Source organism: Tamandua tetradactyla, chromosome 3 (genome assembly GCF_023851605.1).
Source record: "Tamandua tetradactyla isolate mTamTet1 chromosome 3, mTamTet1.pri, whole genome shotgun sequence".
Classification (NCBI taxonomy): Eukaryota; Metazoa; Chordata; class Mammalia; order Pilosa; family Myrmecophagidae; genus Tamandua; species Tamandua tetradactyla.
In genome coordinates, this window is record NC_135329.1 from 181,822,989 (window position 1) to 181,847,260 (window position 24,272).

Genomic DNA, 24,272 nt, shown 5'->3' on the forward strand with positions numbered 1-24,272 from the left:
AACTGTACGGTCAGTATCTATTTTAGTAAAATTACAAAATTGCATATCCCTCACCACAATCAATTTTAGAACATTTTCATTACTCCAAAAAGACCATGCTCCTTAGTAGTCACTTCTCAATTCCTCTATCCTACCCCAGCCCTACATAACCACTGATCTAATTCTATCTCTATATATTTGTTTGTATGTACATTTTATTCAAGTGAAATCATGGCATATGTAGTACCTTGTGTCTGTTTTTTTCCCTTAGCACAGTGTTTTTTTTAATCATAGAAATTGCAGGTTTACCTAAAAGTCATGTAAAAATACAATTTCCTCACCCCCAAAAAATAGTGTTCCCGTATACCACCCTATTGTTGAACTTTGCATTAGTGAGTATCTTTGTTACAATTGATGAAAAGATATTAAAATATTACTGTTAACTATAGTTCATAGTTTGCATTAGATGCATTTTCCCGCCATATATCACCCTATTACTAACACCTTGTAATAGTGAAGTATCTTTGTTATAATTCAGGTAAGAATGTTCTTATGCTTGTCCTATTAACTATAGTTATCATCTATAATACAGTTCACTGTTATACCATCTTATGTTTTATCTTCTAACTTTCCTTCTAGTAATACCCATGGCCCAAAACTTCCCCTTTCAACCACATTCATGCACAGAATTCAGCACCGTTAATTACACTCAACAATAATGTGCTACTATCCCACCATCCATTTCTAAACCTTTACAATCAACCTAATTAGAAATTCTACACAAATTAAGCTTCAGCTCCTCATTCTCTACCCCCGTTCTATCCCCTAGTAACCTATATTCTAGATTCTAACTCTATGAGTTCATTTATTCTAATTGTTTCAAATCAGTGAGATTATACAATATTTGCCCTTTTGTGTCTGGCTTATTTCAGTCAACGTGACTTCCTCAAGGTTCATTCATGTTGTGGTGTGCATCAAGCTTTCATTCCTCCTTACAGCTGAATAATATTCCAAAGTACATATATACCACATTTTGTTTATCTGTTCATTGTTTGATGGACACTTGGGCTGTTCTCATCTTTTGGGAATTGTGGCTAATGCATAATGAACACTGGTGCACAAATGTCTGTTCATGTTCCTGCTTTCAGTTCTTCTGTGTATGTGCCGAGTAGTAGGATTGCCAGATCTATGGCAATTCTATGTTTAGCTTCCTGAGGAACTGCCAAATTGTTCTCCACAGTGACTGCACCATTTTACTTTCCCACCACCAATGCATGAGAGTTCCTGTTTCTCCACATTCTCTCCAACGCTAGTTGTTTTCATTTAATTTTTTTAATAGTTGTCATTCTAGTCCGTGTAAAATGATATCTTGTTATTTTTTTTTTTTTTTTTTTTTTTTTAAAGGAAAGACAGAGAGAAGGAAGGAAGGATAGAAGGAAGGAAGGAAGGAAGAAAGGGAAACATTTTTAAACATTTTCTTGTTTTATTGTATTCTGTTTCTCCGTTTTTGTTACATGGGCTGGGGCCGGGAATCGAACCGAGGTCCTCCGGCATAGCAGGCAAGCACTTTGCCCGCTGAGCCACCGCGGCCCGCCCGATATCTTGTTATTTTAATTTGCATTTCCCTAATAGTGATATTAGCCATCTTTTCATGTGCTTTTGGGCCAATTGTATGTCCTCTTTGGAAAAATGTCTATTCAAGTCTTTTGCCCATTTTTAAATTGAGTTGTCTTTTTATTGTTGAGTTGTAGGATTTCTTTATAAATTCTGAATATTAAACTCTTATCTGATATGTGGCTTCCAAATATTTTCTCCCATAAAGTTGTCTTCGTTTTCACTTTCTTGACTAAGTCAAGAAACTTTTGAAGTACAAAAGTTTTTATTTTAATTTTTTTCTTCTGCTGCTTGTCTTTTGAGTGTAAAGTTTAAGAAACTATTGCCTACCACAAGATCACAGAGATTCTTCCCTACATTTCTTCTACAAGTTTTATGGTCCTGGCTCTTGTATTTAGGTGTTTGATCCATTTTGAGTTAATTTTTGTAAAGGATGTGAGGTAGGGGTGGCTCTTTTATTCTTTCGCAAATGAATATCCAGTTGTCCCAGCGCCAATTGTTGAAGAGACAATTATGTTCCATTTGAGTTGACTTGGCAGACTTGTCAAATATCAATTGGCCATAGATGTGAGTGTCTATTTCTGAACTCTCAATTTGATTCCATTGGTCAATGTATCTATCTTTCTGCCAGTACCATGTTGTTTTGACCACAGTAGCTTTGTAATATGCTTTAAAGTCAGGAAATATGAGTCCTCCAACTTGTTTGGAGAAAGTATTGCAGAAAGAAAAGAGTTTTCTTGGGGTGTATATTTAAATGGCTTTTTAATTTCTTGGCTGAGATAAACTGTTAAAGTTATTATAGTCTTCTATTTTAAAAAACAGATTCCCATGTTCTATAAGTAGTTTTAATTTTAGACTATTTACCAAGTATATTTAATAATTCATGCCCTCTCTAATAATGACTAATTAAATACAGACTTGATGTAGCTTATTTCAGGTAAAAAAAATTTAACAGAAATAACTATAATTGAAATAAAATAAAATTGTAAGAATTGCTTTCTCTTTCTTATTCTTTGTCACTATTAAAACAGAAACTTGTTTTCAATGTTCAAGAAAATACTCCTTTTTGTCATTTCTTAACTTAAGTAGCAGCCAAGTGAACAGATGTCAGTATGAAGAGATTCATACAGTGCTTTCGAGCTATTTCATTGCTAGATTTCAAAACATAAACTGTACTAAAATGGTAAGTGACTTTGAGAAATCTACATTATTTAGTAGATTGTAGTATTTCTCTTAAGTTCTGTGGCTTAAGATCAGGTCAGTCCACTTAGATGAGAGATACGGTTAATAAATTTAAATCAGTAAATGAATACCTTTAAAAATTCCCAAAATGCCATATGACACAGTATGCCTAAAAATAGTTACAATTTGAAATATAAAAGCAGTTAAGATAGTATGACTTCTAACATATGGACATGTGCTTCCAGGAAATCAAAGATAAGCACTGTGTTACTTATTAGCAGTACATGCACATACACACACACACACACACACACACACACATACATGCATGTATGACCCATGTGGTTTTTTAGAGAATTGTCATCCTCCTTTGCTAATCATTTTTTTTTTTTGTAATTGTAACACACACACACATATATAGCATATATGGAAAGTGTGCTGTTGGACTCAAATCCTTTTGGGAGAGTTTATAGTGGATAATATACCACTTGGTTTCCAAAGTGACTGTTTTAATTGAAAATGTTTATTTTGAAACCCAGTGAGTGGGTTGGTTTATACTAACTTCTATAGTTTTTTTTACCCCTGTAATCTCAGTTTTCTCATTTAAAGCCCTAGCTATTTAAGACAGTGTGGTATATGCTAAACTGTACTTCCCTCATTAGTTCTTTCACTGGATTTTTTTGGTACTCCCAATATTCATTCATTTATTTAATAATTTAGTCATACATGTAACCGTTCATTTATTCATTCATTTCTGTTACTTCTCAATTCACTTACTTGCTTAATAGACATTTATTAAAGCTTCTATCTATGTGTTTTATATCAAACTGCCTATTCCACATATCCACTTGGACATATACTTTGCATATCAAATTTTCAATATGTACCAAACAGAAGTCCTGAATTCCTGCCCCACCTCCTCCTCCTGCCATCTTTCCTATCTCCGTAAATTGCTTGTTTCTTCTGGTGACTCGGGTAAAAAAATAAATTTGGAATTTTGTTCATAACTCTTATCTAATTGATAAGTAACTCTTGTTCCTCATCTTATTCCCCATCTACCCAGAAGCTGACCACTTCTCATCAACTCCTCTGTTACAACTCGAGTCCAACCCACTATTACTTCCTACTAGGATTATTCCATCAGCCTCTTAATTGGGCCCTCTGCTTTCTCTCTGTACCCTCCTCTGCCTCCCCTTTTTGGTCTATTCTCAACACAGTAGCCTGAGTGAACTTTTAAAAATAGAAACTGGATCATGCTACTCCCAGCTCAAAATCCTCAGTGATTTCCAATTTCATATAATTTTTTTCGTGTGCATAGTCCAGGAATCGAACCCAGGTCTCCAGCATGAAAGACGAGCTTGCACCCCTATTTCATAAGGTGGCAACGTTCTCACAATTGCCTACAAGGTCCTACATAGTTGGCCCCTCTCGCTACTTTTCTAACTTCATTGTCTCTGGTTCTCTCTCTGATTCACTTCACTTGAGCCAAACTTGAATTAATGTTGTTCATTGAATGTCGAACATACCGGTATGCTGGTGTGTCAGGGCTTTTACAACTGTCCGCCTGGAATTCTTTTCCACAAGCTGTCCACATGGCTTCTTCCTTCACTCCCAGGTCTTTTCCAAAGAGGCCTTCTTTGACTATTCTATTTATAAAATTGCGCCTCTCTGTGCTATAGGCGCTCTGATTCCATATGCTTCTTTTCCACTTTATTTTTCTCTATAACACATATCGCCATCTAACTTTCATTAAATTTATCTGTTTATTGTATTTATCACCCCCCGCCACATACACACTAAAATGCAAACTCTAGAAGACAAGAAATTTTACTTGGAACATACTAGGTTGAATGAAAAAGTAATTTTATATATGATATAAAAGCCACTGAGGTAGGATATGATCTGAGAATACAGACATAATCCAAAGTACTATTTTTATTTCTATGCATCTTTAAGTTTCCATGTAATTTCTGGGTTCTCATTTGGAAATAATTTGGAGTTTTAATGCACCTAAAAAATTCCATGGACATGGTGAGATGTGTATCATTTGTAAGCTAAAATAGACATAATGATCAGTATTCTAAATCTTAGTTTTAAAAATTATGTGAATATAGGCTGAGTGGTTGGTATTTTGTAGAAATCTGTGGATATTTGATGTGTGAGAAAATTAGATCTCATCAATATTAGCTCTTCCATATCTAGCTTTGGGCAAAGTATGTGTAGTGCACATGACATTTGTTTTGAATAAAATTGTGAAACAGGACAATCGTGAATCTGTGCTGGGAACAGGACTTGTAGTGTTACCCAGGAAATATAATAGCATCTACACTTCTGTAAAGTGGAAAAATCAAATTCTATCTTGGCTTGTCCTTTAGAAGTTACTCTTTTCATCTAAAGGGGTAGAATGTAGCCATCCATGGTCATACATAGCAAAGGTCAAAATTCAGAGCCAAGGACAGAGAGCCAGACACAGCTGAGAACCCGAGAACATAGGACTCCAATCCATAGTTGCCTGTCTGTGCAGACAGAAGGAGGCTACACCACAGTGACATTCAACCTAAGGGACACATTTTGCAGAGCATATTCAGGGAAAGCAAACACCCCTTAGGACTTAGGAACACCATTGTCAAACAACTGTGTACTTAGAATGGACTTTGAGCAATCTCATAAGCAGAGCTTGAAAAAATTTCTGCAAAGAGCTAGAGGCATAGGGAATGCAACAAAAATCAGCTCTGGGCAAGAACAGTGTAGTACCCACCAAAGAAGATCAGTAGAATCAGGATATGTCAGAAGAAGAGAGATCCAACCTGGCCAGGTCTGCCTAGCTTTATTTGGTCACGTGTTTTTAGTTGTTTCTTATTGAGGGAGGACCTGGAGATTAGTATTTGAACCTAGTCCATATCATTTGTGGTTTATTAGCTTGAACAATGTTCAAGTGAGCTGTGTAATTACTCCATCAAAATTCTCATTTCATATGTCACTCATTCATTCTTAACTAATCCTTTTATGGTCATTATAAAGACCTGTGTTAAAGAGCTTTCTTTTGCCCTAGATAGGCATTTGAATTGACTTGAGCCCACTGGGTTGTTGTAGCCAATGTTCTAGGGACCAGAATAGCCAGAGTGAGGAAGTACAACTGCCCCTAGAGTGCTACTTTAGGGAGGCTTTTCTTCCTTCAGGACAGTATGAATATATATATTTTTTGTATGCTATCTGGAGGGGGTCGCATATCGTTCTTTTTCCATGTAACTATCCCCTTATTACAGCACCAATTGTTGAATTTTTTGTTTGTTTGGGAAGTGCATGGGCCGGGAATCGAACCCGGGCCTCCTGCATGGCAGGTGAGAATTCTACCACTGAACTACCCTTACATCCCCAATATGAATATTTTATAAGCAAATTTAAAAAAATCACGCAGTGAGTCAAAGACACGAAGCACGGAGCTTGGTGTCTTTGGCTTTCCAAAACTTATACCCTATTTCTGTGCTTTTATTCATTTTCTTCAGTGGGTGTTCAGTAATTCTGGCTAGAAAGCAAAATGTATTCTTGCTTTATGACAAAAGTGTTAGCAGAGAGAGAAGCACTCCCTGGAGTTGTGCCGTTTGGTGATGTACGACTCGATGAAAAAGAACAAAGTGAATCACACCTTAGTTACTAGATTAATGCATCAAATTAAATGTTACTCTTCAGGAAGGCAGGAGAAAGAAGTTGCATCCATGGTAACTGTTGTCATAGTTGTAGTTTTTACTCATCTTTCAGAAAATGTATTAATGCTAAATAATGCAGCTATAGTGGCACTTGTAATGCTTCCCCCATTTTCAAATAGCAGAGCACTGAAGGCTTGTGATTTAATCTCTCTCTTGAGTTGGTATTATCAATTTAATATCCTGCAAATGGTAATCAGACATATAGGGAAGTCGTTTTATGTAAATGTCCAAAAGTACTTTATCAGTGAAAATGTGTTGATACAGAGTCCTTCTCGTGGCTAAATAGTCACTAAGGAAAATCTTAGTATGACCCATTAGGGCTATAAAGAAATAGTTTCCTCACACCCACCCACCCCTCCCCCATAGTATTAGATGTAACTTTTCTTCTTTGTCTGGCCATGAAGAATTTTAGAATAAATTTTTAGTACAGCGAAATGATGTTTTATTCACGTGAATGTCTATTTGGATTATCAGTGTGTGGTATTCCTCTTTCTCTTCAGTGTCCATCTGCTATCTATATCACATTTTACGAATACTTCAAAAGGAATTGGGGAGTAGGTTACAAAAGAGAGGGAGATGAACTGTAATCTCTTTAAAATTGGTTTACTTAGAAAAGAGTTAATTCAAAAGATTTGGTCAGAAGTTAAAATTCATACAGCCCATGATGTCTGTTTTTCTCTGCCATCAAATCGATTCTTGAATGTTGGCTAGATTTCTTCTGGAGTGGAAGTTCCATTTTCCTGGACAAGATCAGCCCAGAGCACGAAGTCAAACAAGGACCTGCTTCCTTTATTGGGAGATGGTGACTTGTTTGTGTCTTGGGAGAGGAGTAGGCTTTTGCTCTTGTTTTGGTCTTGATGACGCAGTGTCCTTCAAAATCGAGGATTTCAACAACCTAGTTTAAAGCTAAATGATACATTGATTAACAAAACCCATGCGTGATTTTTCAAGGTGATGTGTTCATAGTACTCACTGATTTCATGAAATACTTTATTATAATTAACTTTCATGTATGAGTTCTCACTACAATCCAAATTGTGCTTTTTTTAACACTCCCGAATGGAAGGCCTCCTATGTTTTATTTTAAAGGGATGCTTCTGAAGCAATCATTTGTTAGCAAATGCTTGGAAATTTCATCCTTTTAATCAGTACTAGAGCTGTCTGAGTTGTACTATCTGTAAGTGCTAAGAAAGGCTGCCCCATGAGCCTTCCTCAGCTTTCTCCAGCCCCCAATATTGTCATTCCTCAAATTCCAATCACTTATTGCCTGTACATCAAATTCAGGAATAAATTATGTTTAAATAGCATTTGACATTTTTAAAAATGATATTTATTTATTATTATTTGAAGTGTTATATTTTTCACTCTTTATGATTTCCATCTAATTTCCCTAATCAGCTTATAGACTTTGTGGTGTTAATACTAAGTCTCCTATACCTTTGTATCTGCCATTCTGTCTCACCCAGGGTAGATAGTCAATGCATATTTATTAATGGGTTAACCAATAATACTGTGAATTAGAACATACTAGAAACATGATAATTTCTCTCCCACAAACTATCTATTTAAATACATCTTGACAAGAATATAAGGCAAATTACCTTAATTTGCAGAACTGCCTTCATGTAACATTTGCAGCTGTTTCACTTCTCAGGGTAATGATTCATATTATTTTAAAGGCATGACAACTTGAGCAAGGTTAAAGCATACTACATAATGGCAATTAGCAATAAAAATATAAAATTTGCAAGTTTTGCAGAGTATAAATGCACGTTGGAGTTTGCTAGAAGGTAGCCATCTGTATCGGGAGATTACTTTGAAGTGGGACTGACTCATGCCCTTTCCGAAGAGTTGGTTTATATTTCTTCTTTTTTTCTTTCTCCTTCCACTTTGCTATTTCCTTAAATTGTTGAGCTCTTACTATGTGTCCAAACTTGTGCTAGGAATTTACTATATAATTTAGTTGCTCTTAGTAAATTAATATTATTTATATTTTAGTGCTGAGGAAACATTGAGGTTCAGAGGTTTGAGGACTTCTGGCTTAAAGGCTGGCACTTTTTCTCACTGAGCTGAAGCTAAATTCTCACATTTCTTCTTTTGATGTGTGACCTTGGACAAAAATATCACTTCAGTGCCTTTAAAAAAAGGCTTTTCTTCTTTAAAAGGGTAATAAAAATGTCTGCTCTGCCAACCTCATGGGATGCTGTATTGTTCTAGATAGACATGACAATCCTTTGAGATGACTAAAAGCATAAAAAAATGTAAGGCATTATTACTTTTATTATACACCAGTCTGTGAGATCACCAGTGTGCTAACTTGCAATAAGGGACTAGAACCAGATTGTAATTGAAACATGTCTATTGAGATTTTCTTTTGGACATTAAAACTCTTGAGATTAATTTAGAAAAATAAAAAAACATTAAATTTAGATGTTAAGATGAAGAAACTCTAGATTTGTTATGGATTGTGAATATAGTCATATATTTGGTGGGGTTTTTTTTTTTTTTCATTCTACAGAAAAAAAATCCACGAACTGGAGTTTTATGTTTCTTCTGGTATGGCGTGGACCCAAACTCGTCATCTGCAGAAAAGTCCCTGTTTGCTATCAAAAGAAAGTGACAGATTTTCCTCAACGCATTTCAATTTAAACATGACCGTTTATTTCTTATTAGAATTTATTTATTTGGATCACTGGATTCTGTCTATGTTTTTATATGAAGAGAAAAACATATTGGACAACCGGGTTGGGCCAAGGCTTCCCCACTGAAGCCTCTTTCCTCAGCTGTCCACCCATTTCAATGAAGGATTCAGAGGGTATCCAATACCTGATTAGCTGGTGTCTCTCTTCCCTTGTTGTTAGTTGGTATATTTCTTCTGTCTTCTCTAAAATCTCATGCTGTGTCCTGAACCCCAAAAGAAGGTGAGGTTTGTGAGCCTGTGAACTTTTTCCCACTTTATCTGAAGAAAGTGAAATAGAAACTCTTGAAGGATCTATTGAAAAATCATTAGAGTAGGATGGGAGTTGGGGTGGGGGGGGGACATCAGCAAAAAGATAAAAGGAGAGCAAATAATGCCTGAAAGATTATTGTTTTCTGTGTGTGTATATCTGATATTTTAATAAAAAATGAGATTATCACAACAATGAAGAAAATAATAAAAACAAGAAAATAATTAAACTCTCTCAAAATCAACTGTTTAGTTTTTCTTTTTTTTTCTAACCTTTTTTTTTTTGCACTGGGAATCAAACCCAGGTCTCTGGCATGACAGGCGAGAACTCTGCCTGCTGAGCCACCATGGCCTGCCCTGTTTTTACCTTTTCCATGATCCTTCCTGTAAGAGGAATCCCGCTTCTAACTCTAATTGCAGCATTTTATACTTCCTTCTTTCCTAGAAGCCAAGCCTCACTGCTTTCTTCTTTGGGAAGCAGAGCTTGAATAATTCAGCCTGTGTCTGCTCAGTCCTGCCTGATACCCATCAGGGCTTCTTAATCCCATCCGTAAAGCATTTTATTGTCTTATTGATAATGCTGCTCTGATATGTTCCCTTTGATATTTAATGGTTTCCATGAATAAACCGTAGGTGTCTGAAGAGCAGGGAAACCTCTTACAAATTTACTTGTTTCCCAAATCCTGGGTGGTGCAATATGATATGCTGTATACTAAAGTAAATATGTGATCAGAGGATATTATGATTGATAGTGTAGAAAGCCTCAATTCTCTAGGTTGCTTACTTTCTACTGAATTATGAAATTCAGTATCATAACATTCTTTGAATATTATGAAAGTGCTGACTTTTAATTTCTCATCTTCAGTTCCGGTTATGTGCGCATTCTACAGAACTCAGAATACTTGCCAAGTAGTAAGGGCTATTGATTGAACACACCTGAGGGGTGACGCTTTGTTGCATGAAACAGATGTATCCTGCAAATGGCTGCTTTGTATTTATATAAGTAGTCATCTTTATCTCTTGCTTTCATGTCCATATTAATGTAATTATTCTAGAATATATGTCCTAAGAAAACATAATTTTTTTCTTCATCTTATTTAACGTATCTTACACAAAATTTGGCTTTTATTTTTATATGTTGCTTAATATCATAACATCATGTGATGATGGGGTGCAAAACAAGTCTTAGCTGGGGAGCTGAACAGTCTTCAAAACTTTATAGAACATGTTACTGTTAGGTTCCATCTCTAAAAAAGAAAAAAAAAAACCCACAACGACGCGCATTATTAGGATGTGTAAATTGTTCGTCAGTGAAGGAGGTTTGTGTATATAATTGAGTTGAGTTGTTTTTGTTTATAGAGCTCCTGTAATTTCCCTGTGCCAGATTGTGAGTCAAAAGAATAATACCAAAGTGCATTGGCAACAGCTGTTCTCACTCCTTCAGGGCGGTGATTCTGAGTCCAGCGATGTGCTCTTTTCTGTCTTGAAATGATCCTCTTTGGCTATAAAATCCTACATTTTCCCACAGAACGATTATAGTGGAAGTCCTTATAAAAACAAGTGTCGATCATCAAGGCTATTTAACAGCTATCCTGAAGGAGCAAATCACCATTCATGACCTTATATGTAGTGTGATGTGAGAATTCTCCTCTAAAATATGCGTATGATTTTGAATTACCAAACACATTCTAAACCTAGCTGTAGATTTCCTTTTTTATAAAGTAAGAGCAGTAGTGTTGGGTAATATTTGTACTTTCAGTGGATTTTAGTGATGCCAGTCAACTCTAAAATCATATTTAATCAACTATAAATGATATGGCTTTATGTTATAGAACTTTTTATTACCTGAGCCCATCTTCTAATTTTTCTGCCATTTGGAAGAAGTAGGCTAAAATTATGTAAACTCAAATAATACCCAATAATATAATTTGTAAAATAATAGTGATGAGGCCTCAGTTTACTTATTTGAAATATATTTAAAATTGTTATTAAAATCATATAGTGTTTTTAAAAAATAAAATACCTAATAAATTGAAATGGAATAACAAAGAGATTCCAGAAGTTAAAGTTATTTTAAGCATGTAGAAGACAGCAGAAATAGCAGATGGTAGGAAAAAGAATCACCTGTCAGATATGTATTTCAGTGTAGAGAAGAATATATACTCTGCATACAAATACAGAATGTATACAATGCAAAGAGAAACAGAGTGTAAGAAAAATATTATACACTAAAATAACACGAATATAGTTATATTAGATGAATATACTTATTCTATTTGGTACATATGCAAAGAAGATGAATGCTGTGAAGAAATCTTAAATCCCTTTATGGAGCAATGCACTACTTTCTTAGAATTGATATAAATTTGAATTAAAATATTAAAACATTCTTATTGATAAAGGTAATAAAAGATTTTTCCCACTTATGGAGAAACAGGTGTGTTGTTGCCAGCATTATAAATTGTTTTTATTCTGGAGAGTATTCTGTCAATATGTTTGAATCATAATGATGATGACAGCATGTGTTAGGCACTCACTGTGCTCCATCAGTTCTTCACTTGACTCTTTGGGTCCTCACAACAATCCTGAATGGTGGGAATTTTTATCTCACATTTTATGGATGACAGGATGAAACTTATGACTTGTCGCAATGCTAGCAAGTAACAGGATTCAATTTGTACCCATGTCTGTTCAACTTCAAAGCCTACTTTTCTAATCACTGTATTTTATTGCCTTTCGTAATACAGAACTATCTAATCAGTTATAACTTTTGATCTGGGTTCTGTCCTTTAAACTTCACTCTAAGGAAATAAAATAACAGAGACTTCAACTGTTTGCAGCTTAAACAAACTAGAAGCTGATTTCCATTGTATATTGGTGTGGGTTAGCAGTCCAGGACTACAGCTTCACCATAAAGGGGCTTAGGAGCCTTTTTTCTTATGGCTTTTCCATCCCTAGGGATTTTGATCTTGTCTCCATGGTCCATGCTGGTCCACATCAGCATTTTGGTCAATGGGAAGAGGGAAAAGGGGTGTGTTTTACTTTACTAAGGCTGCTGGAATGCAATACACCTGAGATAGATTGGCTTTTATAAAGGGGATTTATTTTGTTACAAATTTACTAATTTGGGAAGGCATGTGGCAGTGTCTGCTGGGCTTCTCTCCCGGCTTCTGGGGTCAGTTTTCCCCTGGGTGGTTTCTCTCTGCATCTATAAATGTCTGGGTCTGAAGCAGCTCTGAGCTCTGAGCTGGCTCTGAGCTCTGAGCTATGTTGTGTTGAGCTGTGATGAGCTCTGCTGAGCTCTCCTTTTAAGCCTCCAGCTAATTCAATTAAACATCACTCATTGCTGAAGGCACTCCCCTTAGCCAACCATAGGTGTAATAAGATGTAGATGAATTTCACATGCTGATGATTTAAGTCCACAGCTATAGAACTGGCTCAAATTGACACCTGAACCTAATTACTACAGGGTATGACTGGGGTGTTCAGTTTCTTTATGGGGAATGCTTACAAGTTTCACCATAGCTATACTCACATCCTGTTTGTCAGAACGTAGTCCTATAGGCCTAGCTAGCTGCAAGAGAGGCTGGAAACACACAAAATGACAGTGGAGGAATGGATATTTAGAGGAAAGCTCGCTTCTTGGCCAAAGGTGCAAATTTGAGATCATATACATTATTAGGCATGTCATATAATGCTCCCCAGTCTGTAACTCACCTTTCCAGATTCATGATTTGAAACTTCCTCTGAAAGCCATTTTCTTACTGCCCATATTCATTTTTTACTCTATTTTTTTGCTAATGTTTTACTCCATGCCCTGAATGTTCTTCTCCCCTTAACAGTTGGATTCTTACTCATCTTTTAAAACTTTCCTCAAATACCACCTTATCAGTGAAGTCTCTTCCATGCCCTTCTGCTCTACCTTGGGTGTGGTTCAGCTTAATTCCTGTGTCCATTTGGACACAGTGAAGCTGGCAGCACCCTAACCTCTTCCCTGAAGGCTGTTGCTTTTTGGAGGGCAGGGACTTTTCTGAGTACAGCCATTCTTGTACACATGGTGGGGCTTAAGTCATATGTGTGGAATGAGTGAATGAGAAAGGCAAAGAAAGAACCAATACTATTTGCTAGCTCTTTGATTAAATTCTGTGAAACTGAAGCTTTTCACTTTGATTCGGTATAAACTTATTTAACAATTAAATTGTATAACTCCCAGTAATTGTATAACTCCCCATGAAGCTATCTTATTTTCTAAAGTGTGTTGTCAGGATTTGTATCTGGTTAATTGCTTATTTGCTATAAAACGAGACTTTGACTGGGACACTTTTTTTTTTTTTTAGTGTTTATAATGCTTAAGGAGGTGCATTTATCAATTCTTTTAGCCAGAATGCTGCAAATGAACTCTTCTCTGTGATTTAATGTTGTTAGGAGAAAATGGGCCTAAGGATCTATCTTAGTCTCAAGAAGTAAGTTATTCCATCTTTCTTAAATCTTCTGGGAACAGGGCTGAAAAAAATCTCTGCTGGTAAAAATTATTCATCAGTGTAAAAATCTTCATGCAAAAATTAATGCTTCAAGTTGCAAATGAATTAAGGTTAACAACTATCAGATATCTGTATTAGATAGTTCTTGGTCATGATGCTGATGACAGAGACGCAGCTTGACAAGAGATTTCTCTCTCAAGTAATTGTCTGCAGGCAGGAAACCCAGGCCAGCATGGTGACCCTGCTGCACGCGGTTGCCTGGGGTTTGGCGTGGCATCCCATGGTGCTGGGGATCCAAGTGCCTTCTCTTTCATTGTTCTGGATTAACAATTTAAGATTTTCTCATTCCCTTTTTTGTTTTATTTATTGACTATTATAGAATGACTACCTGTTTAGCAGTTGTACTTAACTGGAAGTAGAAGCTGTACTTTATTTAGATATTTAGAGAATTTCATGGCTTTGGCATGGCAAAGCATTCTTGACAGTACATATATGGTCAATTAAATGCAAGCTCATGCATTCTGGGGAAGGGTCACTAAACGACAAGGATCCAGTTGTTTGCAAATCCCGGTGATATTAATTGGGGAGTTCCATCTAGGGGAGGGCTGGAATGCAGCACTATCTAGAGAAGGGTGGGAATGGAACGCCATGTAGGGGAGGGCTGGGAATAGAGCGCCATCTAGGGGAGGGCTGGGAATGGAGCACCATCTAGGGGAGGGCTGGGATTGGAGCGCCATCTAGGGGAGGGCTGGGAATGGAGCGCCATGTAGGGGAGGGCTGGGAATGGAGCGCCATGTAGGGGAGGGCTGGGAATGGAGCGCCATGTAGGGGAGGGCTGGGATTGGAGCGCCATCTAGGGGAGGGCTGGGATTGGAGCGCCATCTAGGGGAGGGCTGGGAATGGAGCGCCATCTAGGGGAGGGCTGGGATTGGAGTGCCATGTAGGGGTGGGCTGGGATTGGAGCGCCATCTAGGGGTAGGCTGGGATTGGAGCGCCATCTAGAGGAGGGCTGGGATTGGAGCGCCATCTAGAGGAGGGCTGGGATTGGCGCGCCATCTAGAGGAGGGCTGGGAATGGAGCACTCATGAGTGTGACTGGAAGGGAGGACAAAGTGGCCCAAAGCTCTGAGGAAGACCAGCTTCGTGGGGCAGTATGGCAGTTGCTGTCCCCTTGAAGGATGGGTAGGTTTTTTTTGTTTCTGTTTTCTTTTTTTTGGATTAAATAGCAAGCATTTATTGTCTTCTGTTTTTTTTTTTTTTTAACATGTCAATAAGTATATTGGTTGGATAAGACATAGAATCTTTGTTTAGGCAGATTACTCAGATGGTAAGCACACTTTTATAGCTTCTCACTAAGAGCAAACAAATAATCCAAGAAAACATTGTCATTTTAACAGAGTGAAAACAAAATCCTTGTTTTGTTTGGATACATCTGCTAAGAAAACTATTAAAAATCTTAAAAAACCTTAAAATCGTAATTAACCTTAACCACAACCAATAAAATTCACTCCCAGCAAGACTTCTACAACTTTCTATATCTATCCATTTTGCCCTACGCATTCCTGTTTCTCACTTTGCAACAATCAGTTGTTTTACTTTAGGGGAAAGTACTCTCTCTTTCCTTAACAAAAACACTTCCTGCTTACTTTACATATTTAAATTACCAAAAAAGATCTTGAAATCAATCTTTAAACTAACATCTTACAAAACACAATTCTTCCCCCCCCCTTTTTTTGTGAAAAAATAACATATATACAAAAAAGCAATGAATATCAAAAGCATATCATACCAATTAGTTGTAGAACAGATTTTAGAGTTTGGAATGGGTTGCAATTCCACAATTTTAGGTTTTTACTTCTAGCTGCTCTAAGATATGGAGACTAAAAGAAATATCAATATAATAATTCAGCAATCATATTCATTAAATTTGGAGGCTTCTGATAGCCAAAAATAAAGGCAAGGGCAAAATGGAGCATGGTGTGGTGTTGGGGGGAAGGTGGTAGAGGTATGGGTGGAGGAGGATGCTAGGTATGTTTATGACAGTATCGCATTTTTTGGGCATGTGGCACTGCACAGGTTATTTGTCACCCCTCTGCACCTTAGGATTGAGGTCTTGAGGAAGGACATTGGGGAGTGAAGGGAGAGGGGCTGTAGTTGTCACATTTATCCTTGTTTCCTTATTTTTTGTGTGATAGGATGACAAAGGAGCTTTATCTCAGATGATACTTTGACAAAACTTCATTGATTTGTTTGTTTTATATTATTCAAGACACTCCTGTGAACCACACTCATCCTTAACTCCTAGTAAATGTGATTCATGTTTAGGCGGGATTATCTTTATATCTTGAGTTAAGACACAATAATGACAGTTTTGGAAATGTGTTATTTTTTAAAAAGGAACGTGAAATCTCAGCATTCCCGAAGGTTCGGGTTCTAAGTGTTTTCTGAAGTTGGAAGGTTGTGGTATCCCATTTTACTGTCACATTCTGCTGACACATCATTTAGAGAAAGTTTCATTTCCTGATGAGGAGCAGAGCACTGACATGATTTTTTACTTAGGTGTGCAGAAAGAATTGATGGCTTTGTGCAGAAAATAGGCTGAAATCAGGCTTTAATTAGTCAGACTTTTGCGTAATTCATCATGGTTACTTTGGAAGTCCAGCAGACTATGCTTTTGTTATTTAATCACAATGGATTCATTTTAAAGAACTGGTTGTCTTTTATTAGTTTGTGGGTAAACTAGCATCTAGTTCTTCCAAGCGAAACCATAACAACTCACCTAGATTCCTATTAAAGAAATGAATTGCCATATAAAAATATGTAAAGAAATGAATATATTCATAAAGAAGCTGCACTTGCTAAATAGTCTTCTTGATAATACTATAATCAGTCTTTAAGAACAGGAAAATAAGCTAAGATTCTTTCCTTCTTTTTGAATCTTTAGGCTGTCCATCTGGCCCAGGCAAGCTTCCAGATTGAAGCCTTTGGCTCCAAATTCATTCTTGACCTCACTCTGAACAAGTAAGTATTTGGTCATAATTCTGTTAAGAAATAAGTACATTTCCTTGATACTGATTTAGTCGAAATAATTTCTGTTGTTGAAGCAACCAGTATTTTCCAGCTGATCATATTACATAGAGCATTTATAAAATATAAAATACTCTGAATAAAGTTAATTCTATCTTGTCTTCTTTTCCTGAAAGAAAAGACACAACATTTAACCTGTTAAATATGTCAGCAAGAAAAAGGTTCCCTGTATGATATTTAGATATTATGATTTTAAATGGAATAAATATTTAAGTAATGTCAGTTAATTAAATGTTAACTGTAATCATTACTATATATATATATATGTAATGATAAACTGCTTATTCAAGTATAGACTTCAGTCTAGAAATTTTATCTGTTTTATTTTTCATTATGCGATTCGTATAACTTCTGTAAGAAGAACGAAGAGATACCATGCAGTTACCTATTTTGAGAAGGGTCTTTCCTTCATAACTTTGCTCTAATATAGTTTCTTAGAAATTGTGGTCCTGATGAAAATTTATCTGATTTTCTCGTGAGTTTCCATGCTGATATTTTAATAGTATTTCGTAAATTGGAACGAATTATACAGATGTCTTTGTACAAAGTGTGAGCAAGAACTGTTAACTAAGGCTCTTCTGATTCAACTAGAGATAGTGACAGGACTTCCTTTGGTGAAAGAGAGCTCCTGTATAACTTATTAGTTATAGAAACTCCAGTCAGTATTTTAAACTCTCATCACTATTTTGACTGGGACTGCATCACTGCAAGAAAAATACCATTTAATGTTATCAGACACTTTAATGTAGATGACCACAGCCCATATCTCACAAATTTCCGAGAAATAAAAAGAACAACTATTAAATTTCTTGTCTGCCAAGTTCTGTGAGCTCTGCAGAATAAAAAAAAGCAAAGTCAGCTTGGGTGCGCTTTACTCAAGTGTTTTTGCAGGTTTAAGTCAGAATGAATCAGCAAAACTCAGAATTTCCAGTGTTAAAGATATTGCAGGTTTTCCTTTTTGGGTCTGCTGAGCACTGGTTGGGTTCCTTTTTGCCATGCTGTGTCAGCAGTGTGCCTGCCTAAGAGATTTGTCTTGCCAAATCTTAGACTATGTTGAATAGCAAGAAATAACTAATTTTAGTTTGCTTAGGCCTTCTGTTCCTTTAACTCTTTCTGCAGTGGAGACTCATTCTAGACTAGCATGATGTTAGCAACTGCTTGGCTTTTCAGTATTAAAGCACCATGACTACAGCAGAGCCTCCCAATTAAATAGCAGATGACTGAGATAGAGTCACGTGGCATGCATAGGCTATTTAGAGATCTACAAACAGATAACAGAATTATTTACCATTAACATTTAACGTGTTCATCAAAGTATTAAGTTGAGCACCTACTATGAGCATTCCTGCCCTGAGGAGTTTATGGGCTGGTTTGAGGAAGACTGATAAATAAATATATCAGTTAGAGAGGTGTGAACTGTGTTGTTTTAGAGGCAAATATGGAATGCTGTGGTAGCACCGAGGAGAGGCAGCTCTTCAGTCTGAAGTAGTGTGAAAAGGGATCTTGGAAGAAGTGATGCCTGGGCTGAATCTTAGAGGACAAGTGCTAGTCAAGAAAGGAGGTGTTGGAGATGGGAGGAAAGGGGAGAAAATGGAGAACGGTGTTTCTGGCATTGGAGACGGTATGTACTAAGGAGGCAAGGGCATGGAATAGTGAGGTATGTTCAGGGAGCACACAGCGCTTTGTTCAACTTCATGGTAAGTACAATGTTGAAGCAGAGAAGAGTCTGAGGACAGCTCATGAAAGGTCTGATATTTTATGCTCAATTGTTTGGCTTTTATCCCCTAGACTGTGAAAAATCAAGTAAGGGGAATACATGGAGGTCCTGCACTAAGAAACTGCTAGAGGCATGGGATGGGGGATGCTTTCAAGAAACCTTCAGTTGACACAAACCATTGGAATTGATTAGATGTGGATGATAAGGTAGAGAGGAGAGTTAAAGCTTGCCTTGATTGGACAGCTAGATGGAGGGCGGTATGCAGCTGAAATGGGTAGCACCAGGGAATCAACAGCTTAAACAGTGAGTTGAAGATGAGGTGCAGTCAGAATAGACATAACAGATGTGGTAGGCTTTGGGACATCCTCGTTGTGGCTAGGAGATAGCTGAACGTAACAGTCTAGAGCTCAGGGAGAGGCTGGAGCTGGAGAGAGTAGACCTGAGAGTCATTTCCATATAAAGGTTAGTGATTGTGGCTGTGAATGAAACTGCAGGGGAAGGGTGGCTCCAGTAAGGTTAAGGTAGGCTAAAAAGAGAGGGGAAAGAAAGAAGAGCCCATGAAGAAAACAAAATGAGTGATTCTCTGTCATGCATAAACTGAATAGAGAGTTTCAAAATAGAAAGATGTGATCCATAGCATCACATGTAGTAGAGTGATCTAGTGAGGAAGGAGAAAATTTGAATTTGCCAATGGGTAATCACTGGTGGTCTAAAGACAGAAGTTTCAGTGAAGCTTTGGGGGCAAAAGTCAGGCCACATTGGACTGGGAATGACTGACAGGAGGGGATGTGCAGATGGCAATTAGTCATTGAAGAAGTTTGAAAGAGAGCTAGAGCAGTAGATGGAAGAAGACATCTGGATAAAGGGAGGGCTTTCTAGGGGTGAAGAAGCAAGCTGATAGACTAAGAAATGAAGCTGGTAAGAGTGAGAGGTTGAAGATATAGAAGAGAGGAGATAATTTGCAGAATAAGATTTGGGTGGAGACAGAGGGGAATGGGATCAAGAGCATAAGCACAGACTTTAGTTTTGAAAGAGAAGAGACATATTCCCATATGAGTGTGAAAGTGTGAGGCTGTGTACAGGTAGAGACTGGTGATAGGCAGGTAAGAGGATGGCAGTTGAGGAAGTGCATCTCTGAAGATCTCTTCCTTGGAAACAGAATTATCTGCCATAAAGTATTGGAATAGAGAAGGAGATTGGATTAGGGCTTGAAAAGGAAGATGAAAGTTTCGGCTAGTTGCTGAGAAGAGAGAAATGCATGAGGCAGTATACGAAAGTCCTATGAAAGAATTTATTAGCAGTGTTTATTAGAAATCATACTATGTCCTTGGTGTCACTCTCTCTAATGTTTTTTTTTAACCTGAGGTCTTCCATCCCTGCAGTGTGTGAGGGAAGAAGAAAACTGTGCAGTAGAGCTAGAATTCAGTTTTTCTGGGGGTAGCACAGAAAGAATGGGGGCAAAACTGTTTGAATACGGGTGAAGAAGAAATAGTTTGGATGGTTAAATATCAGGATTCAGTCTGGGTAAGAAATGAGATGACATCAGAGGAGGTGGATGGACTGGGAGAAAATGGCAGTCTCTGGAGGGACAAGTAAATGCAGTGGGAGTGAGGCCATGAGAGTTACACTCGTGTGGCATCTCCCCTGTGCGGAGTCCTGAGTCACTGAGTGCAAGATGAGTGTGCAGTAACTGGTATGATCCACAGACAAGGGAATCATATAAGAGTATAAGTTGTGTTGGCTAGTGTGGGCTCTAGATTTAAGTGACTTTTAATAGACTGGAATTAACCAAAAGGTCAGCTCTGGGTTAGGACAAACTTAAAGAGTCAAGATAGTTTTAAAATCAATCCTGGGGAAAACCAAAAGAACTTTCGAGAAAAGAGTGTTATCATTTCCACGACAGGGTGATCGTTGCCACATTATTTGCAAAGATTTTAAATCATACAAGAAGGGAAAAGGCAAAACGTTATCTGGTAAGAAAGCAGGCTCAGTATGTGAGGAGGAACGAGAGCATAAAGACATTATGGTAAAATAACCAAGCAATGGCCATAGACTCTAAATGGTTATTCACCTTGTCAGACCTGGAATGCTAGCTTATGAGGACTACAATGACATGAGTTCCTGAAATGGGAGCGTTTTTGAGTAGTGCTCCCATAAGATTAAACAACTGAGGTATTGGCTTGCTGAAGCATCTCAAGGCAGTGACATGTATTTTGTTCATTTGTTCAGCAAATACTGAGTGAGCTTCTGCAGTGTGCTAGAGACTGTTAAAGGGGCTAATGCCTTTGGGAACAACATAGACAACCCCCTTCCCATCCCCCATGGTCTTACATTGTAGGGGAAGAAGGAGACAGTGAACTAGTAAATAAAGACAAATGCATTGAAAAAAAATAGAGCGGGCTTATGTGATGGAAAGGGACTGCAGGTGGGAATGGCCAACTTGACTTTGATGCTCAGAAGAAGCCAGAAGTCCTCTTTCAGGAGGGGCATTTGAGCTGAGATCCAAATATCAAAGAGGAGCTCCCTCCTGAACCTGGAAAGGGTCCCACCCAGCTGGTACAGCAAGTGCAGCCAGCAGGGACTGCTGAGGAAGGATATGAGACTGGTGTGACTGGAGCTCAGTGGGGGTTGGAAAGTAGTGGGAGATGAGGAGGTGAGATGAAAGAGGAAGCAGGGCCAGGCCATGTGGGGCTGTTGTCCATGGTGAGGAGTTTGGATGGTAAGCTGTTAGAGGACTGTAGGCATGGAGGTGACATGACCAGATTTATATTTCATTTCTAGCCAAAGCACCTGTAGTCATTTGCTTTTCTGGATACTCCCCTTTTAAGATTTTTGTTTTGTTTGTTTTGCCTCTAGAGCAACCATTGTTCCAAGTATGGAAGGTTTAGAAAGACTTACTAGATCAATAATTCCTACTTGTGCATTAATCTTTAGAAATCTTAGGGGAATCTGAGTATTGTCTCCTCTGTAGGATTAATTAGAGTTATGTCACACCCCATATTACTACAATTAAATTTGCTGGTGTCTCTGGCAAATGTTTATTGGGAATGTCTGTAATCAGTGGTGCACAGTGGTTCAGAGTGCAGTTTCTAGAGTCAAACACACACACACACATTTGAAACTAGGGCCTGCCATTTGTTAGCTGTGTGACTTTGGGCAAGTTTCTTAACTTTTTCTTTTTAAGATAACAGCTTTATTGAGATATAATTCACACACCACAAAATTTACCCTTTTAAAGTATACAATTCAGTGGTTTTTTGTATATTCAGGACATTTTTATCACCCTGAAAAGAAACCCTGTTCCTATTAGTAGTCGCTCCCAATTTCCTCTCCCTGTAGCCCTTGGCTCTAAGGATTTGCCTATTTTGGACACTTCATATAAGCAGAGTCATACAATATGTGGTCTATTTTGTCTTGCTTTTTGCACTTAGCATAATGTTTTCAAGATTCACCATGTTAGTACATGTATCAGTACTTCTTTCCTTTTTATAACTGAATAATATTTGGTCATCATATGGATATATTCTTTTTTAAAAAATATTTTTATTAAAAAATTTTTAATTGTAAACCTTAACAAACCAACATACAGACATTCTATACATGATATATAATCAATGGCTTGCAATATCACCACATAGCTGTGTATTCATCATCATGATCATTTCTTGAACATTTGCATCACCCCAGCAAATGAAATAAAAAAGAAAAAAGAAAAAAACTCATGCATACCATATCCCTTACCCCTCCTCTCATTAACCACTAGTATTTCAATCTACTCAATTTATTTTAACCTTTGTTCCCCCTAGTATTTGTTTATTTTTATCCATATTTTTTACTAATCTGTCCATACCGTACATAAAAGGATCATCAGACACAAGGTTTTCACAATCACAGTTAAATTGTAAAAGCCGTATCATTATACAATCATCTTCAAGAAATAAGGCTACTGGAACACAGCTCTGCAGTTGCAGGTACTTCCTCTAGCCACTCTAATACCCATAAACTAAAAAGGGGATATCTATATAATGTGTAAGAATAACCTCCAGGATAACCTCAGCTCTGTTTGAAATCTCTCAGCCACTGACACTTTTTTTTTTTTCACTGACACTTTATTTTGTCTCATATCTCTCTTCCCCCTTTTGGCTGAGAAGATTTTCTCAATACCTTGATGCCAAGTCCCAGCTCATCCAGGATTTCAGTCCCACAGTGCCAGCGAGATTTACACCCCTAGGAGTCATGTCCCATGTAGAGGGGGAGGGCTGTGAGTTGGCTTGGCTTAGAGAGAGAGAGGCCAAGTCCGAGCAACAAAAGAGGGTCTCTGGAGGTGACTCTTAGGTCTAATTGTAAGTAGGCTTAGCCTATCCTTTGTGGGGATACGTTTCATTAAGGCAAACCCCAAGACTGAGGGCTCAGCCTATTAATTTGGTTGTCCCATGGATATATTCTTAAGCTTTAGTTTCCTTCTTAAACTGTAGGTTGTTGTAAGGATTCAGTGAGGTAATGTGTGGTACTTACCTATGCCTTGCTAATCGGAAGGGCAGGTTCAATCGGTAGGTGTAGTTTTGGATAATTATTACTGCAACAAAGCAGCATTGGGCTGGGGGTTAGGGATTCAGCCTGGGAGAAAAGAGTCACTGATTTCATAGAGTTTAAGATCTAGTGAAAGTAGCAGAATAAATCTCATAAACAACAGTGCTATTCTTCTATTTGGTTTCAATCGGTATTTTTTTCTGACCTTAATAAATGAGAGGGGGTTGGTACATTATGCCATCTTTCCCCTGCTAAAAGTGGATTGAGAGAAGTGATGTCACAGCATGGAGATGTAAGTCATCCCCTGAAAAAAACCTCCCCAGAGATTCAGCAGATAAAGGGGCAAATCCCACTTGCTTAAAACTCCGGGAGACAGTGAGACTGGTGAATGACTCCACAAATGCTGAAGCAAAGATAAAGAAAATACCAGGTAGGAAATTGCCATCCTAGAATGCCAGAGGGTCCCACTTCCTCCCCTCTCTCAGTCCCGAGCAGCTTTGGACCCCTCAGGGACAGAGAGGCTGGTCTCCCTTCCTCCCACCGCGCTCAGAGATTTTAGAGTCACCCACACACCCTTGTTCATTGTGGCACTTTTCACAACTGCCAGAAGATGGAAGCAACCCAAGTGTCCATCAGCTGATATGGTGCATACACACCCTGGAAGGTTATTCAGTCATAAAAAGGAATGCAGTCCTGATGTATATGGCAACAGGGAAGCACTTTGAGAACATTATGTTGAGTGAAATAAGCCAGACACAAAAGGGTGAATATTGTATGGTCTCACTGATATGAACCAGTTATAATAAGTAAGCTCATAAGTTAGGAGCTAGAATATAGGTTAACAGGAGATAGTTTGGGGTTAGAGAATGAGAAGTTGATATGTAAATTGTACAGAATTTTTATATAGGTTGATGGTAAAGGTTTGGAAATGGATGGTGGTGATGGTAGCACATTATTCTGAATGTAAGCAAAGCACTGAACTATAGAGATGAATATTAAAAGGGGAAACTTATGTTGTATATATTACTA

General features: G+C 37.7%; 1 protein-coding gene across 2 annotated transcripts in view; it reads left to right on the forward strand.

The window, feature by feature from the left end:
* ADAM23 (ADAM metallopeptidase domain 23) overlaps window positions 1–24,272 on the forward strand; it is a 145,703-nt gene that overhangs the window by 14,340 nt on the left and 107,091 nt on the right. For both annotated transcript variants that reach the window (XM_077154849.1, XM_077154850.1), the window contains exon 3: window positions 16,854–16,930. In XM_077154849.1, the coding sequence (XP_077010964.1) occupies window positions 16,854–16,930 (77 nt within the window). The remainder of the gene's footprint in view (window positions 1–16,853; window positions 16,931–24,272) is intronic.